The 19,705-nt window shown below is 41.4% G+C and overlaps 1 protein-coding gene across 1 annotated transcript in view; it reads left to right on the forward strand.

The window, feature by feature from the left end:
• Positions 1 to 19,705, forward strand: part of MARCHF1 (membrane associated ring-CH-type finger 1) — a 314,931-nt gene that overhangs the window by 132,128 nt on the left and 163,098 nt on the right. The window contains exons 4-6 of the mRNA XM_088450275.1: positions 8,961 to 9,037; positions 9,235 to 9,939; positions 15,929 to 16,109. Of these exons, the coding sequence (XP_088306401.1) occupies positions 8,961 to 9,037; positions 9,235 to 9,939; positions 15,929 to 16,109 (963 nt within the window). The remainder of the gene's footprint in view (positions 1 to 8,960; positions 9,038 to 9,234; positions 9,940 to 15,928; positions 16,110 to 19,705) is intronic.

Below are 19,705 nucleotides of genomic sequence, written 5' to 3' on the forward strand. Positions count from 1 at the left end.
TCATCCGGAAGCCATTACAGATATAACTTACTGGGCTTCTTCCAGCAGCAGCTCCTTGTGTAATCTGGGAGGACAGGGCATGTGACTGACTGGCTCCAGAGGACCCCAGTGCAGGAGAGGACTGAAGGAGAGGGAAGGGGTGGCCACCACACTGCCTGCACAGCTCTAAGTAGGTAGACAGACTGAGCTCACTGACAACCAGGCTGGAGAGTCCCTATCAACATAATACTTTAATCATTGATTCAGTGTCATTAAATAAAATTAATAATCACTTGGCATCATTGAATAAAATTAATAATCACTTGGCAATTACAGGTAGGCACAGATAGTATTTATATAAAACTACTCTACACACAAAGGCCGTATTGCAATAAAATCTATATTGTAAAATAATTTTTCTTTTCTGTGAGTTGATGTAAATACGAACATGATTTCAATATACCATTCACACAAGTATAAAACAAGACTATACTCTCAATTCAGTCCCAAATGAAATAAGCTGGTTCAGACAAAGTACAATGCCATCCCACTGGCTGGTACACATACAGTAAAAGATTGAAAAAAATCTAAGCAATCTCACTAGAATATATGAGAATTGATGATAAAAATATGATCATAGGTAAAGTGAATGATCAATATAAAAAACACCATAATAAAACAAAGATGGTCCTTGAAACAGTATAAGGCAGGGGTGGCCACGGACACTGGACCGGTAGATCGCCATGGACCTCCAGTAGCAGCCAGCAGGAGCCAATACGAATCAGCCTGATTATTATTGGCTTGCTGTCTGAATCCGTGGCTGGTTGAAGCCATGGGTGTCCCTGTCAGCTGTCATGTGTGACAGCAATAGCTACTTAGAATCAGGCAGTTTCTTATTGGCTGGGATGTAACTCTGCCCTGCCGTCCCTGGCTGTCTGGTCATAAGAGGCACCTGGTTCTGCTCAGCTGTATCTGGCTCTGAAGGAGAGGAGCATTTAAAGCGAAGACCTGTCACTGTAGCCACAGTAGGTGAGACAAACACAAGGGAGGGAGGAATGGATGGTGGCATTTGGGCATGATGACATCCCGGCTGCACTAGCTGATGCTGGATATTGCATGGTGCCTCTTCCCTATACTAGGAGATATGCACATGGGTATTCACATGCTACCCTTATCTGTAATAAGGGGTATGCATATCCACTTCGCTATATCAGGGGTTATGCACATACACACCTTCTCTACACCACAGGGTATGCACATGCAATGCACCAAGAGACCACCCTGCCATTATATCACCATGGGTTTATAGGAAACAGCCTTGCCATCACCTGTATTGAACTACTGTAGGTAATTGATAAGAAAAGTTTTTCACCACAGGTGGCTGCAATCATACATTAGGTGGGAAGTCCATGAACAGTGCATTTTGTACCTGGTGGAATGGGTCATGTTGGAGGAGCTGTACATCCACCTACTGTAACTGAGCCGTAGTATAGATAGAGAAAACTGTGTTTTTGGCTAAAAACAGTTTACAATGAGAATATGTAATACCCTGTGCAATCCCAGTCCAGCACTCAGCCCTCCACCACCATGGCTGCTGTACTTTCTGCATGAGGTGCACACATATGCATTCTATGCATGCATAGAATAAAATCTATGCATGTAGGAAGGCCTGCTTGACATTTCCTGAAAACATTTGATAAATGATCTCCGATTTTCTGTGAGATGGAATGATCTATAATTGTTCAGATAGGAATGATAATTTAGTAGTGTGCACACTGAAAATCAGATATGATCAAGGTCATTAAAATAATTGTGAAATATTAGCCAAGCCCACACCCCAGACACATGCAAAAACGGTTGGAACATTGAAATAAAACATTAGTCATAAACATTGGGCCTGATTCAGACCCGGAAGCGTTCACTTGTAGCTGCTGATGGCTCGCATTGTGCTCATGGGTATGCATCGCAGTGCGTGTACACGAGCAAGTCACTGCGATCAGGAATCGTGCGCTCGTAGCACAAGACTGAGCACTACCTTGAGTAACAGATAGTGCCGTTTGTGGGTGGTAACAGGGGAAGGTGCTTGTGAACGGGGGAGTGGTGGTGCGAATACAGGCTTGTTTAGGCATCAAAATGGCATTTAAAGGGCGTACATAATTAGCATGGAAGCGTCATTGTACATGTCACCTGGTTGTATTTCAGTCAGCACTGATCGCAGTGCTTGCGGCGGGGTAGGGTCTACCTCAAGCGCTGCGTGCAGCTCCAATGGCTCTCGATGTTACCGATTAATCATACACTTCCTGGAAATGACGTGTGTTAAAAAAGGAAAGTGGATGTCTTTATACACTTGCATTCGCTCACTGCCATCGCTCTCTAAGACATAGAGGTGTCCTTATGCCACACAGTGCGGTTGCGGAATTTGCATACCCGGCCCCTTTTGGCAGTGAGCGATCGCGGCTTAGCGTCCGGGAATGAATCAGGCCCATTGTTTAGTCCTAAACATTGGTTCGGGAACGCCAATGATTTCTGTTGTTAAACAATATTTCTAGTTGTTTCAATCAGCTAATTAACATTCCAAGAAAGGAAAACCTCCTATACCATTTCATTAAATAACTTGTGTGTTATTAATAATAGTGTGATTGTGTGTGCACCTTGTCAATAAGTTTTAGTTAAATCCCCCCTGTATTTAAAACACACAATGCTCAGCATGACATGTGGGGAGGGGGGCACTTGAACACCCAACCTCAAACACCACAGTCAGACACATGGGGATATTTGCTACTGATCACTAATTCTAACTATAAGACTTTAGATGTATTTGTCAATGTGTACCATTGCAGCTATGCAGCCACACATTATACAAGCAGCCACATATTAGAGTACCTAGACCTGCTTAGTTGTAATGGTTTAAACTCACCATTTCAACTAGCTTCATATACTTAGAATTACTAGGTTTCCGATATGGGTTCGGTATCTGCCTGCAGTATGTTAGGATACATCTCTACTGATGGAAGGATAGTCTGACAGGTAAGAGGGAGGGGGGAAAGGCAGTAAACCAGGGCCCCTTGGACCCTCCAACAAGCCCAGGCCTGGGTAATTAGTTCCCACTCTCCACCTCTTGGCATCTCTGCTATCCACTCCCTCCCCCTCTTGGCTCCCCTGGTCCAGACTGCCATTAGCAGAAAGCGCTTCCATTGGGAAGCCACTTCTTTATTGAGTATGCCACTACGTAGCTGGTAGGGCTGCAGCTGATATAGGGCCTGATTCAGAGCCGCTCGTAAGCAGCAGTACGCTCGTTCCGAGCGATGTTCGCCCATCTGCGCATGCGTATGGTTTTTAATATGCATGCGCGAACCAGTCAGTGCGGACAAAAATCATTTGTTCGCTATATAGCGAATGCCTGCTATTTTGAATGACATGAGGAGGCGTATGTGGGTGGTAACGGGAAGGTGCTTGAAAACGGGGAGTGGAGATCAGAACGCAGGCGTGCTTAAAGGTCAAAATGGGCGTTTTATGGGTGTGCATAATTAATACAGCAGCGTCATTGACCACGTCACCTGGTTGTTTTATAGTCAGAACTGCTTGCAATATAGTGGTAGCAAAAACCAACCACAAGAATAGCGAGCAGTTCATACGCAGTTCGATGTACTCGATTAATCTAATAAATAGCGGACATGACGTATGATGCGAGCGGCCAGGGGGCGTATTTTTCAAGTAAACGTCCGCATGTTTTGTTCGCTCGTTCAGACATAGAGGCGTGAACAGACCGCAAAGAGTAAACGGTTGATTTGAATAGCCACCCCTATTTTCTGGACGAGCGAGTGCTAATTGCGTCCGGCTCTGAATCAGGCCCATAGTCCCTTGAAACCAGGTTTCCTGCATATGAAGGAGCCACCACTGGCGACAAATAAATAAATATGTTTATTGGGGCTCTTTATTATGTTCTGCCCAAACAGATATCTCAGAATGGATGTAGTGTGAACAATCTGGCAAGTTTTTTCTTTCTTACTAGGCACAAAGTGCTGAAATACACAAGCCTCAATATTAGAAATATGCGATTTGGTTTCTGTGGAAACTGAACACACCCAACTTAGGAGTTCCGAGATCAATCAATCCCTGTCTCGGGCCTTCCTGGCAAACTCGGATCCCAAAACAAGGCAAAATGCCATCTTCCCAGCGTTGGATCGCACGTGTTTTGAATTGCAATTAAAGTCTCATGCACAGGCTCCATTCCAACAGGAGACTGGAGGGAGAGGGTGTGGGCTGGACTGCAGTACTGTGAGGCACTAAAAAACGCCATTAGGAGGCGTGGACTGGAACACTGTTAAAGCTTACGGGGCACTTTTTTTTACAGAAAAAAAGTTTAGGAGCACTGTGTTAAAGGGGCACTATATGTAGAGGCACTGTGGACTGCAGCATTGTGAGGCACTAAAAAACGCCATTAGAAGTGGACTTGAGAAATGTGTTAAAATCTACAGGGGCACTTTATTTAAAAAAAATTGCTATTAGGAACACTGTGTTTAACTTGAAGGGGCACAGTTGTCATTTAAAAAAACACCAATAGGAGCACTGTGTTTAACTTAAAGGGTCACTGTGCAATAAAAAAAACGCCAGCTCTGTGAGGTACTGTGTTCTGTGTTTATATACTGTTGGAAAAATGTAAAATAAAACTGTTGTGTGTTAAAAAAATATTATGTAATTAGTGTGCCACCATTACTAGGAGTGCTGTGAGGCACTGTGTTGTGTGTTCAGGCACTGTTAAATTTTTTTTATAAAAATTGTGTGTTCAAAAATATAACATTATTAAGGTGCCATCCATTACTAGGAGCACTGTGAGTTGATATGGATCAGTCAAGAGAAGAGCAGGAGCAAATTCCCAACATTCTGCACACCACATGCAGTGGCAAAGAAAGGCTTAGGCCATGGTCTTCTTTTGCGAGCGGTGGTACTGCTACTGATGTTTCATGTACTAGAATGCCTATTGTGGAAGTCGAGGCCACACACAGTCAGGCATCTTCTGAAAACCTCACATTCAACACTGTGTTCACGAGTGCTATGTGTGAGTCTGACATTTCTGACACTGTACTACTAGAGAAGCCTCCTTCCTCCATTTCCACACACTCTGCAAATGTGGGGATGAGCAGCAGTAAAAGTAAAGATGGTGACTTAGAAATTGAGAAAGCGACTGGGGAAGTGCAACAGGATGAGGGAGATATTTGTGCATCTGACACTAATGAGGATGTTGATGATGAGGATGATGTTTGTTTAAAAGGAAATCAACCACTAGTGGCAGCAGTTCTTGCCCGTGATAAGAAGAAGACCATTGTCATGCCTGGGTATAAGACCAAACATGCCACCTCTGGCATGTGAAATTATTTTTACCCAAACCCTGACAACATTTGTCAAGCCATCTGTACCATTTGTGAAGCTAAAGTAAGTAGGTAGGGATGTTAACCATCTCCTCCCTGTTGCATCATTTGCAGTGAGTTCATGCAAATTATTTGGGAAAGTCTCAAAAATCCTGTAAAATAATACCAAACAGTCCAACATCACTTAGCAGCAGCATGGATACATCCCAGCACAAGCAATTTCCACTACCAACACCTTCATCAACAATCTCCTCATTAATGATCGGAAGTAATCCTCATGCATCCAATTTGTGAAATTTAACTGAACCCTCTCCTATCCAGGATTCCCCAGAAAAATCCATGTGTTCTATGGCTGCTGCTGGGGTGAATCTTCATCCCAAAAGAGGACCAAGAAGACTAAAGGTTTCAAACAACAATTAACTGTGAAACAATCCTTTGCAAGAGGAAACAAGTATTAAAGCTGTCATCCAGTTGCACAGCAGATCACCAAAGCCATGACGGCTATGATAGCATTAGATGTGCAATCAATATCTGCCATCAACACATCTGGTTTTAGATAGTTAATTGAGGTTCTGTGTCCCTGCTAACAAATTCTATCTCAATTCCATTTTACCAGAGCTGCAATTCCTCGCCAGTACCGGGACGTTAAAAAAAAAGTAGTTCTTGACCTAGAAAAGGCCATTGTACCCACTATCCACTTAACCACAGTTGGCAAGTAGTACTGGTCAAACTAAAGATTACATGACTGTGGCAGCCCACTGGGGGTGTCGCCTTTAGCAGCAGCAGCATCTAACATACATAACAAGAGCTTATTCACAGGTAGGCTACTCTCCGTATCACCGGCTTCATTAAGAGGCATACCGGTTTCAACCTCTTAGAAAAACTCAGGGATGTCATAGCAAGATGGCTTACCTCGCTAGGACTCTCCTCAGGATTTGTGATTTCTGATAATGCAAGTAATATTGTGAGAGCATTACAACTGGGTGAATTTGAACACGTCCCATATTTTGCCTACACAATAAATATAGTGGTGCAGAATTTCTAAAAAAAATTAACGGGGTATGCAGGAGATGCTGTCTGTGACCGAAAAAAAATCTGGACATTTTTGGATTTCAGCAACATGTGGTTGAAGATTGGTAGAAGGGGCGGGTGCAAGACACATCGCATTCGGAATGCAATGCATACCACCACCCTATGCATGCATGCCAGCGTTAGTTACACCTGTATGCTTGAAGAAATTCACAAATTACAGCTCTCTCAGTAAGAGCTATCCTTTGCGAATGAGGGATTTCCAGGTGTATGACCCAGAAGCCCCTCTGGCGTCCTTCTGCGCATGTGCAGAAGGACCCATGCGCCACTGGGGGGTGCTGGGAGCGATCCGATTTGGTGCACTGAGTTGACCCATCATCCTCACCCCCAGTGGGTCTTTTGGAAAAGGTCAGTTTTTCCCTGGCAGCAGCAGGGAATGCTTGTGCTGGTAGTACTACCAGTGCCAGCAAACCCACAGTTGCCAGTCCATGCTGAATCTTGTAGAACCTCAACAGCCAGCATGCACGAACATCCAGGGCCTGCTGAAGGGGCAGGAGGATAGAAGAACACTTGCCTAGGTCACCATGCCTGAATGATTCCTTTATATTGACATTGGGCCAACTCTGTCAACATAGTTGCAGAAAAAGAGTAATCATAAACACTGAAACAAATGATAAAACATGCCATAAAAAGGCTATAAAAACATGCCATAAAAGGGCTTCATTTACCAATGAGTCATATCCCTTCTAGCAGTAGTTTCAGAAGCTAAAAGGGGTTATAACCACCACTGCATATTTAGCAAACAGCAGTAATCTTAACTGCTATTTATGAAGAGATCATTATGCCATCTACAGATGGCATTGGTGATAAAGTCCCTGTTACTGGAAACAAAGATCCAGCAAAGCCTTTCTGGCTTCAACAAAGCTTTCCAGACTCAGGGCCCGATTATTACGGATCGCAACTGTGAATGCAATAGCGATTACGCATGCAGTTTAACTGCGATAGCATACTAATCAATTGCGATCGCTATGCCATCGCAGCACTACACAGGGACAGCAACTTTACCTTACACATATCCATAATGTTTAGCAAGACTGAAAACATCAGTACAATCGAGTAACATCGCAGCCGCACGCACACTTGCACAAGCTCTGACCTTACTCAGAAATTGCTAACTTCCTCGCAAGCTGCGTACGGCATCGCAGTGGATAATTTATGGTGAAACGCACAGGCACGCCTGGGTTTCGCTGACCACCCCTCGTAACCACCCACAAACAGCACTTCCTGTCAATCATTCTTTGATGGGTCTGCGCAGTCACTGCGATTGCAGTCTCAATCGCAGTGGCCGGTTTGCACATGCGCACTGCGATGCATATGCATGCGCAGAACACAACAATCGGCCGATAGCGTGCAAATTAGCAACTACGATCCTTGCTGAATCGGGCCCTGAGTCCCTTCCTGGTTGAAACACTGTGCACACGTGTGGATGTACAACACGCATGCACCTTTGACAGTAAGCCTTTGATCATGTGCAATCACCCAGAAATTATCATTCTACATCATCTCACTTGAAAGAGGAGAGTCCCATCATTTGATAGTGTCAATTTTATTATACAAACATATTTGTATAATTCTGCTTTTTTGCTGTTTTGTGAAGGTGGATTATTCCCAAAGCTAGAATCACAGAGTATTATTGGTGGTATTTAAGGGAAAATACACAGTTTTAGTTCACTGTATAACAATTTTGCTTGAAAAAAAAATTATTGCAATTTTTGAAAATTCAAAGTCTACTAAAAGAGAAAATAAACAAGGAACAATTTGTGCAGGTACTGCATAATCAAATAGGATATTGATATTGGAATGGAATGTGACCGGCCTAAAAAGTACCAAAATAGGATCAGTACAGGGGTGATAAAAGCCTCAGTGGCTAAGGTGTTAAACAATTATTAGAATAAATGAAGCAGCACCATGGACAATGCCCCCTCTATATTTCACTCTGCTCTGCTCCTCGTGTATCAAAAAGGACAAAGAAATGTCTTCAAGAAACTAGTACCTAGTGTAGTGTAAAAATATTATCCGATGCTACAATATGTAACATTGTACACATGGGAGTATCTGCAGTATAATGATGAGAATTACCTGTCTAATTGTGCCACAAAAATCACCAGGAAAATGCGGTGGGCTCCAAGTTCTCGGAAATCAGCCAAAGAGCAGTAGACTCTAGCACAGTACCAAAGTCTTCACGGCACATCCACTGGCGAAATGGGTGGGGTGGTGGAATGGGAGCGGGGTGTATGGAGGCTGCTCATGGGTCACCTCCTCTCTTAATCCACCACTGCTTGAACACTATTACAAATGATCTAAAATGATTGTAACTGCATATGCTAGAGAAGTGCTTATATTGTATTATCTATATCCTAACAGTGCATATTTGCCATATCATCTATCTGAGCACAGTGTATTCATTGTTGAATAACAGTTATTGAGAATCACTGTGGTAAAGAATGCATAAATGTTTTAAACAGCTGAACATGAAATATTAAATATTTGATTAGTGCTATAATATTTCATATTTCTTTTTAGGCAAGCAGTCCAACAGGCACTGCTCCAAGGAGCCACTCACAAACATCAGTGTGTCCATCAACTCAGGATATATGTAGGTATGTAGAGTTTGGTATAAAAAAAGGAACTACATGGTGATCCTAAATTATACTGTAAGATTACACTTTTCCAGTTTTTTTTTTATTTATCATTTCATTATTTATTGTTGTTTTTACCTTTTCTATTGTTTTTTCATCCTCCATTCATTACTTTTCTTTTCCATCTTTCTCTTTTGTCCATGGATTTTTTTTTTTAGAACTGCCTTGCTTGATGTTTCAGAAGATGACTGTGTCCATACTACACCTGTCATACCCATTGCACCTCCTACTATTGATACTGGTAAAAAACAAGTCAAGAGAAAGCTTAGACGAAAAAGAGCAAGTTGTGTCACCTGTGCCCAAATGTTAAAGCAAAGTAACATAAAACCTAATGATGGAACAAAGAATGTAGAGGTGATTGATCCAGACTCCTCATCAGATGAGAAACAATGGGCCTTGAGACTTAAAAAACATGCAAAAGTGAAAACAATTAAAAAAGGTAGAGTAAGGGATATACCACACCACAATTATGATGGATCCTCAGAGTGCAATGTTATGGAAATGGTTCCTACATCTTATGTGCAAAAAGGTCATCAGCAGCCTTTCAGCAGTTTTGCCAACTCTTCTTCCTACCATAGAAGAAGAAAAATGTCAAAGGTCAAAGAGTCTAGCACCTCCTCATCTGGATCATCTACTGAAACAAAACGATATCCCAACAGAAGAGCAAAGAGAAAAGTAAAGTCTTGCTGCGTGGATACTGAGAAGTGTCACTGTCTCTCTAGAAAAGATAAGGTTGTCAAGACAAAAATAAGGGAGGAAGGTGCTGGTGCAGAGACCTTGGCACCAGTCCCTGCTGGTCCCTATGACAGTACGGCTTCACCTGTTCACAATGATGAGTGGAGTGATGATGTAGAAGATTGCAGGTCAGTTGTGCTGTAGTAGTTTAGTCAACAACTTAATATTTTTTTTTCCTACTTTAAATGTACAGAAGAAACTTCTGTCACAGTTGACAGACACATAATGGGCACACAGTACATTAAATGATTCTCCATTTATTATGACTTTTACAAATACATCCAGTATTTAAAACTTACTGTAAATACAATGTATATAAAAGTGTTGTAGAAAAGAGAAAAAAGTAGAGAAACACAAAGATAATATTCTGGAAAAGTAATTATAACTTACGTCAGGCTCTCAAAGATAAGAATGCATTGATATATATTGAAACCAAATATTTTGACATTAGTAGATTAGGGAGAATTAGACACTTTCAGGGTATAATTTTAACTGCCACCAAAGTAGGAAAACACTGTTTTTGCTGAAAGCAAGTAATAAATTATGTTGCAGTAAAGGTCAAAGTATAATTTAGTATGACTATAATACACACGGAGGCGCAGGAGCTGCATGTCTCAGCATTTGTAGAGAAAGATGGTGGCAACAAATAACAATATTATCACTTCCATACTTCAAAAGTTGTTTATGCCGGGATGTAGTCGCCATCCCAACGGTTGCAATGCCGTCGCTCAGATTACCGGTGCCGGAATCCCGACTGCCAGCATCCCGATGGTAAGCATTAGGGTTAGGTGTAGTTTAAGTTTATTTTTAGGCACTAGGGGAAGGACTAGGGTAAGAATGTGGGGGGGAGGGGGGTTAGGGTTAGGCTGCGGGGGAGGGTTAGGGTTAGGTTGCAGGAGAGGAGGGTTAGGCTGCAGGGGAGGGTTATGGTTAGGCTGCGGTAGAGGAGGGTTAGGCTTAGGCTGCAGGGGGAGGGTTAGGGGGAGGTTTAGAGGTTACTGTTAACTGTGTTAGTATACTTACGTACATGTGTCAAGATTATGACCGTCAGGACTCTGACCACCGGCATCCCGTCCACCAGGATCCCGTACCCAACCCTTTATGCCTTATTATTGGGTTTGAAATTTTGAATGCAATCAATATGTGCTTTCATAGTATACACTGCATTTAATACAAATCTTTATTAGCTTGATTAAAAAATGAGTAGAACTTTTCTAGTTGTTGCCCTAGATAACAGGATTCTCAGATTAAATTCTGTTTAACATGCACTTTTGTGTTATACTTTTATACTAAATTGACAAACACACCTCTTTACAAAGCTGTGGATACATAACAATCAGTAAAGTACAGTACCAAGTGGGGCAAATAGTGATGCCCCTGTTTGGTGGAGGTAGGTCGTAAATAGTGTATGACTCTGCAGTATTTCCGGTCTCTATAATTGGTTGAGTTAATCCCAAACCTACAGATGTGTCCTTATTCACCTATTGTAGCATTTTTGCATCATATGGTCAAACATGTGTAGCATTATACAATTTCTCCTAAGCTTTGCATCATAGGCCTGTATTCAATTAGTTTTGCATACACAATAAAGTTTCGCCTGTCGGAGTTTTCGCCTACATCGCATATTTTAGCCGCAGAAACTTATCGTGCGCCTACCCGCAATTCACCCTATTCAGTTCCAAAATACACAAAAACAGAGACATATGAAGTCAGAACAGGCGAAAAGTGGTGTCTGACTCGGGGAAATCAGCCTGAACCCCCGAAAAAGATGCGGAAACATTGGGGATCAATGTTGTAGTGTCCGATTAGCCCTAATGAAACTGTTTGGGGTACTTAAGTTCGCACAATTGCCACTAATTAGCGTCTTTGCACAAGTGGTGAAGAATAGCATTAAGAGAAAATAAGTAGTCCTGTCAAATTGGGGTACTTGAAAATGGGTGCTAGCATATTTAAAAGTCGCTAAAGTGAAGTTATAAGAAACGTAATAAACGCACCTTCAGCAAACACCTGCAATCAAAAAAACACCTCACCCATACTTGCAGACCCCCCAAAAGTCTATTTCGCTACTTTTTATGTTTGTACCCCCACTTTTCCACCCCCTTTTTCAAAGTGCTTTTTTGGGGTGTTCCTCACTTTTTTTTTTTACACAGTTATCCTTTGGGGGGCTGTCCCAAGGGTGCTGAGTGGTTTCCCCACCTTTGCACCCCAAAATAGCGATTTAGCACTTTTTTTCTCCACGTATTCAGAGGCGAATCCTTTTCGCCTATTACATTGCATTGCGGTTTCGTGTATGCGAAAAGTGTTTGCAATTGAATATGGAGATATGTTACCGCCTGGTGAAAAGTCGCAATCAGCGATATTTTTCACGGATCTTGGCTTTTCGCTCCGAATTGAATACGACCCATAGCTGCATTCATATTTGCTCACAGTGTACAAGGGACACTAGATCAGCCACATGTGCGCTGTGACTCAGACACATGCGTATATGAAAAACTTTGCTCCCTTGTGTCCTATAACGCTTCAGAACCAGGCCCATAGTAACTAATGCAGAGTTGAATCCATGACATCCACAAGTTCTCCCACATTGCATGCATGGAACTATATACATACTGTATATTCACCTGTATGCAGAATTCTATCAATCTCTGTGGGCAGAGCAACCTCTCTATACTTAGGTTTGATACTGGTCATCATCTTCAGTTCACACTTACACCAGCCATGTACTTGAGACAAAGAGGAATATTTATACTTCTGTCATTGCCTATGTGAGTATGCACCTTCAGTAGCAAGTGGTAATTCAACTCCACATTGCCCGTATTTGCATACACTTGACTCTGGAACATGCACAGATCAAAAACACGTGAATTAGTCTGCAAATGAACTTACTTTCAACTCTGCATCAGTCCCATAGAGCATTCACCTATACATGTTTAACTAAAAAACTAATCGTAAATACAAAGGAATATACTGTATACATCTGAACACACCTACAGCAATAATTATGAGAAACCCCATATTATTGTCATGAAAAGATAACAGCCCACGCTGTGTGTCTGTATCAAACATTTAGTGTAATCCTAACCAAGGATGAGATTATATCCAATTAGCTATGTGGGAATGGTCCTAGTTACAAGGACAAGTTAGACAGATTCTATAATAGGAATTAAACCAGTGGTCGAAGTGGGGCGGTATACGGCGGTATGACATACCGTCACTTCCCGGCCCCACTTCATGTTAGCTGCAGAAGATAATGCACCAGCGCTGGGATGCAGTATGACATCCCAGTGCTGGAACAGCGGTGGCAATGTGTAGAGATGTGTCCCCCCAGGGGACACATCTCAATCGGCTGCTGGCATGTAGCCGGGACAAAGCAGCCATCCGGTCCTGGCTGCATTGTAAGCAGCACACACTGGCAGCCAGCCAATCACGGGGCTTGCGGCCGCCAGCCAATCACGGGGCTTGCAGCCGCCAGCCAATCACGGGGGTCGGGGCCGCCAGCCAATGACAAGCTGCCAAGTGCCAGAATGTTTCTCTTCTGAATATCCAGACAATAGTGATCTATGGAAATGCATGCAGATTGTGAAAATCTCTAATAAACTCTGCAGAGATGACACGATCTATTTCAGTGGATATTATCTTGCTCAAAAGGGATTTAGATATGAATGAATTCCCTTACAATACTCTCTAAAATGAACATTATCTGTTAATAAGAGCAACAAGTTATCCTTTCTAAAGCACCTAGATAGTGGCAATAGGGAAACGGATATAATCTGCAGCAAGACATAACATCACTTCATATTATTCTGGAATAATAACTGTGAACTGACCTCAAACTACAAATATAATACATAGGAGGAAAGTTCATTATCCATATTGATTGGAGCAGTCAGGATATATATATAGTGCTCTATATAATAGACCTCACCTTATCTGTTAAGATTATAATACTGCAAACTATCAATTCCTATCTGATTCACCAGAGAAATACAATTTGTGATTTTTTATTATCTACGTAACCCACATTCCTCATATATTACGCAGTAATAATCACACAGACACACAGCAGGGTTAATTTATTTTAATACACATTTTTTGTTTTTTTCACGATTATTTCTCTATTTTTATTCTCTATTTCGCTGGCTCATGTCCTAAAAGATAAAGGATACTTTTAAAGCATATCTAATAAATGTTACGTTTTTATTAATCACAATATAATTTATGTGCGCCACCCAAAGGACAAAACCTTTCCTTTCTTCTTGTATTCTTGATAACTAAAAAAACTAGCAACACTAAAAACCAAATAGCAATGTTTATAAGAAACCTATTTAGAAAAATAAGTACTTTTATAGGATACAGAAGTATAAATTGTATGGGCTTGCCAGCTATATAACTCAATGCAAAACATTCATTTATAAATATAAAATACATATGAATAAAGTGCAGTACACATTGCTTGACTGCTTAGGTACAGCAAGACTACACTGTTGTGGTACAGCAAGACTACACTGCTTAGTTACAGTACAGCAAGATTACACTGCTTAGTTACAGTACAGAAAGATTACACTGCTGAGTTACAGTATGACCAGGGCCATAACTAGGGTAGTGCTACTAGTGCCAGGCACAGGGCACCGCAGGGCAGTGGGAGCTGTTTGGGTCTGTCAAATTTCCTGTTTATTATCATTCTCATTTGCAGCTTCCTCTTCTTTTATCCCCAGCCTGTCCTGACTTCCCCTATCTCTTCCCTGGTCCTTCCCCATAAGGCCATGGTCCTTTTTTAGGTGCACTATCTTATGTCCCTATTTTTTTTAAAAAGGGGGGAGGGGGCATCAATGCTCTCTCTGGCACAGGGCACCAAAAAGTCTAGTTACGGCTCTGAGCGTGACTACACTGTTCCGGATACAGCGTGACTACACTGCTTAGTTACAATAAGACTACATTCTTCTGGTACAGCGAGACTACACTGCTTAGTTACAGCAAGATTACACTGCTTACTTACTGCAAGATTACACTTTTTGGGTACAGCGAGACTACTTAGGTATGGCAAAACTATACTTTGTAAATATAGCAAGACTACAGTGCTTAAGTAGAGCAAGACTAAACTGTTTAGCTACTGCAAGACTACCTTGTTTAGGTACAGCGAGACCTAAACAAGGCAAAACTATACTGCATAAATATAGCAAGACTATACTACGTAAATATAGCAAGATTGCAGTGCTTAAGTAGATCAAGACTACACCGCTTAGTTACAGCAAGACCACTGTTTAGGTTCAGCGAGACTACTGTACTTAGGTACAGCAAGACTATACTGCATAAATATAGCAAGACTACAGTGCTTAAGAACAGCAAGACTATACTGCTTAGGTACAGCAAGACTTTACTGCTCAGCATCTTGGACTACAGTGGTTATGTAGAGCAAGACTACAGTGAGATTACATTGCGTAAATATAGCATGACTATAGTGCTTAAGTACAGCAAGACTATTTGATTAATGTACAGTGAAACACACTGATTTAACACAGCAACATATCACTTGTGAAACTGTTTTTCTGTTAATAAGACATTTAGTAGAGAAAAATAAGATTACAAACTCACAATTAAATACAAGGTAAATAATAGGAAAAGTCTGTTGTGATAAAACAGCTAAATAATTCCAAAGACATCATACCATTATGTTATTATGAGGATAAAGCACCATTACAGATAGAGTATCGTTGTTACTCTTCCAGGAAGTGTCTTTTAGCAAGATGTCCCCGTCTGTTTCAAATTACACAAAGTTATATCAGGTGCTCAGATGCAAATGTCCAGGAAATCGTATACAGTTTAGCAGAATGAATAGGTCTAATATTTATCAATTGTAATTGTTACATTGAACAACTTTTGATAAGATGTTGAACTTGTGCAATGTTGCTTTGTATGTGGGAGACAGCTCAGGGCCCTTGGATGATAATAAGGGAATAATAGTGAGGCAATGCAATAGATGCTTTTTTGCACCCGCTTTAAATGTGAATATTGAATCAGGGCCATTTATTGCCCGCCCCTGTTCTAATAAATGCTTCTCATTTAAGCAGTTGACTCATTACTACTGAAAATATAATGTAAGTCTTCTGTATTTTTCAGAATCTGCCATTGTGAAGGAGATGATGAAAATCCCCTTATTACACCATGTCGCTGCACTGGGACACTGAGATTTGTACATCAAGCCTGTCTACACCAGTGGATTAAAAGCTCAGACACTCGTTGCTGTGAACTCTGCAAGTATGATTTCGTAATGGAAACAAAACTCAAACCTCTTAGAAAGGTAAGAAAATGGCTGAACACTAATCAACAGATATTTATTATACGCTGGCATTACTGTATATTGAAAACAAGTCCAATTCCTTTTAAAACAAATTGTGATCCTGCTCACCAATAATATTGCAAGTTAGAAAAATGTATTTTCTGCTGAGCAACACTGATAAAAGAATAAATAGTAAATATAGGGTTTGTTCTGTTTTCATTATATTATTTATGCTAATTAGCATCTTGACTGACTGACTAAAGCTGGGCACACACCTGGCCGACGGGCGCCCTATGTTTGCGGCCAGCAGAGTAATCTGAATATGCCCACCAACTTCTGAGGTCGTATTGGCTGCTGCAGCTGACATGTCGTGCGTTCGATGGGTGGCTGTACAGACAGCCAGATGAAATCTTATAGCACAGCAGGATTTTCTGCTTATACGCACGTAACTGCGTTGCTAATATCAGCGGTGATATTTAAATGTTTAAATGTTTGCATTCGCATTGCGAACGCTGCCTGACATAAGGACGCTCACTTCCCCTTACTCACATCCGTATACTTCACCAACATAGTGAAACAATCGGTAACATCAAATAACATCGGACAGTTAGAGAAGCCCAGACCTTACTCAGGAATTGTTTACTTATGTGCATGCTGTGATGCCTCAGGCAGCATCTGGTATCGCAGTGGATAATTTATGCATGCCTCTGCAACGGCGTTGAAATACATTGGCACGCCTGCGTTTGCCCGACAACCCACCCGTAACCACCCACAAACTGCACTTCCTGTCAATCACTCCGCCATGGGTCTGCGTAGTCAGTGCGCACGCAATTCCTAATGCAGCTCTACCTTGCGCACGCGCACTGAGATGCATATGCATGGCAAATTAATTAACCGATTGCGTGCATATAAGCCACTGCGTTCCTTGCTGAATCAGGCCCTCTGTGCGGGCCCCCTCCACTCTGGGAGCACAATAAATTCTGGCTTGGTGCCAGAATCTACTGCGCATGTGCGAGTCTCAGGGAAAATGGTGCCCGCATCTTATTCCCAGGGACATCTCTAATGCGCATGCGCAAGTCACCAGGAAAATTGTCACTGCCATTTCCCTATGATTTTTGCTGCTCTGCTGCACCAGCCCGAACTGCAGAGCAGCACTGTGGAGAACTAAGTATAAGTATAAATGAGTCAGTGGTGTATCTATAATGGGTGCAGGGTGTGCTGTGCACACAGGCCCCCGGGTCCAGGTGGGCCCACACCGCACACCCTGCAGCCATATAGTCTTATACTTATTCTTATCCGAGCCGGCGCTGCAGAGCAGCAAAAAGCACTGGTAAAATGGCGGCGCTGCACACCTCGCAGCCATTATAGATGCTCCATTGTATCACAGACATATCGGGTGTACACACCCACCACCGATAGGTGTGTACCCAGCATTCGTGTTCCTGGACAGGTTTTTTACTTTCCAGAGTAATTGGCAAATAAGACTTCTTATGGACAAGTTGGAATGAGCAGCATAGGAGAGTTTATCTATGGAATTCACAAAAAGTATTGCAGGCTCCCATGTCTCCCTGATTTTCCTCAGAATTCAAATTATTTTAAGAAAATGACCTAGCGTCTCTCTACAAAGCATGAAATACCCTTATCTTATTTTTATAACATCAGATATTAGAATCTTTTTGGTCTCACTCTTCCCATCTCCTGCCTGCGCTGGGAGAACTACTGTAATGCTATAGGTGTAATTGGTATGTTATAGCGCCGGACACCAGCCTGGTGGATGAAATACCGACACCGGAAGGCCGGCAGATGGAGTTCCCAACAGGGTTATAAAGGCTATCCCTAACTCTCTCCCCCCTAATCCTAACCCTCCCTTTGGGGTGCCTAACCCTAACTTCCCCCGTAGTGCCTATCCCTAACCTTCCCCAAGGAGTGTCTAAACCTAACCCTCCCGGGGTGGGTGCCTGACCCTAACCCCCCCTTCCCCTAGCCTAACCCTAACCCTCCCAGGGGGTTACCTAACTATAAGACATCCCGGGAAACCCTAAACCTCACGCCCCCCCCGCGGCTATCCGGTCCCGATGCCCGGCTTCCCTACGATCGGTATAACGGGCGTCGGCATTTCGGAGTGGGGCTAATGATAGGTGTGGTATTTAGATGCCTATCATTAGTCCCATGACGGGATTTCACTGTCGGGAAGCCGGCGGTGGGCATTTCGACTGCCGGCTTCCTGACTACATACCATTTAGGTACATGAACCTACAGTATAACCCTACCACAGTAAAGAATGTGCATAATACTGTAAGACAGAAAATATATATATTAACTACAAACCAGTTGTAAGAGTTTTGGGGACAGCCAGCCATAACTAATTTTTGTCAAGAGCAACATTTAAAAGATATATAAATATAATTATATCTTTTGTTTTTTCAACTCTGCAAAATGTGTTAATGCTGCATAAATACAGGATATGTAATAAGTATAATATAGGTAGTCTTGTATCATTAGGGTACTGAACAGACTATATTATAATTATATCCTGTATTTATGTAGCACAATTTTTTTTTTACAAAAGCATCAAAAGACAAATGGAAAAGACACCTAATGCCCCTTTACAGAGCTACCTATGAATGAACACTCCCAGTGATGCTTGACAAATAGCCTCATTATTTGTTATAAATCACTAATTAGCTGCTCTGAAAGGCTCTCAAACAGAGTCATACTTTGCATTCATATATATAAATAATAGTATTTACTGATAAAAAATAGGATAGTGAGCGGGCCGCACAGCAGGGAAGGCAGAACATTATTCCAAGAAACTCATATTATTTTGATTACAATTATTGTGGATACTGCTCCCCAAAAGCTTTTATCATCCTTTATGTAAATAGCTATCACGTACAATTACCAATGAGAAATGGAGGCAGATTTACAAATGTTCTTCCTGAAATGCACTCAAATTAAAGATCTTTCTATTTCCTAGTGATAGGGCAAGTTGCCAACATTGTATGTATACAGTACAGTATAGAGTATATGTCTTTTCTGTGACCCTTCTATTGAACTGATCTTAAAACAGAATATACAACTGTTTCGATAAGCAGCTAAAATGTAAGTCAACAAGAACAGTAGGGAGTCATTTCAATGTTACAAAAAAGGGAAAGTAAAACTCTTGCAGGGGCACTCATGAATAATTAATATGTAATATATTAAAACATAACTTTTATTAAAATAAGGAATAATTATAAACAGACACATATACAAATAAAATATACTATGTGTTAAATATACAAGTGCATGAGTATTATTATTAATACTACTACTATTACTACTAATAATAATAATAATTTAATATAAAAAAATAATGTCAAGATCATATTAACTTATATGCAGCTTTTTGCACAAACCTTCAAATATTTATATTTAGTTATACAGGTATACTTTTACAAGGTATTGTGTTTCAAGGAAGCAGGATTATGGTAGGTACCTGTAAAAAAAAAAAATGAATAATGAATCTCCACCAGTAAAGGTATTACATATAATTATTGGATCTGTTAGAGTGGACTGAATCAGTGTAGATCAATTGCACATATAATTCTTGCAATAGTCATATGTCATGGTAATAG

Source organism: Taudactylus pleione, unplaced genomic scaffold (assembly GCF_031769625.1).
Source record: "Taudactylus pleione unplaced genomic scaffold, aTauple2 ptg000513l, whole genome shotgun sequence".
Taxonomy (NCBI): Eukaryota; Metazoa; Chordata; class Amphibia; order Anura; family Myobatrachidae; genus Taudactylus; species Taudactylus pleione.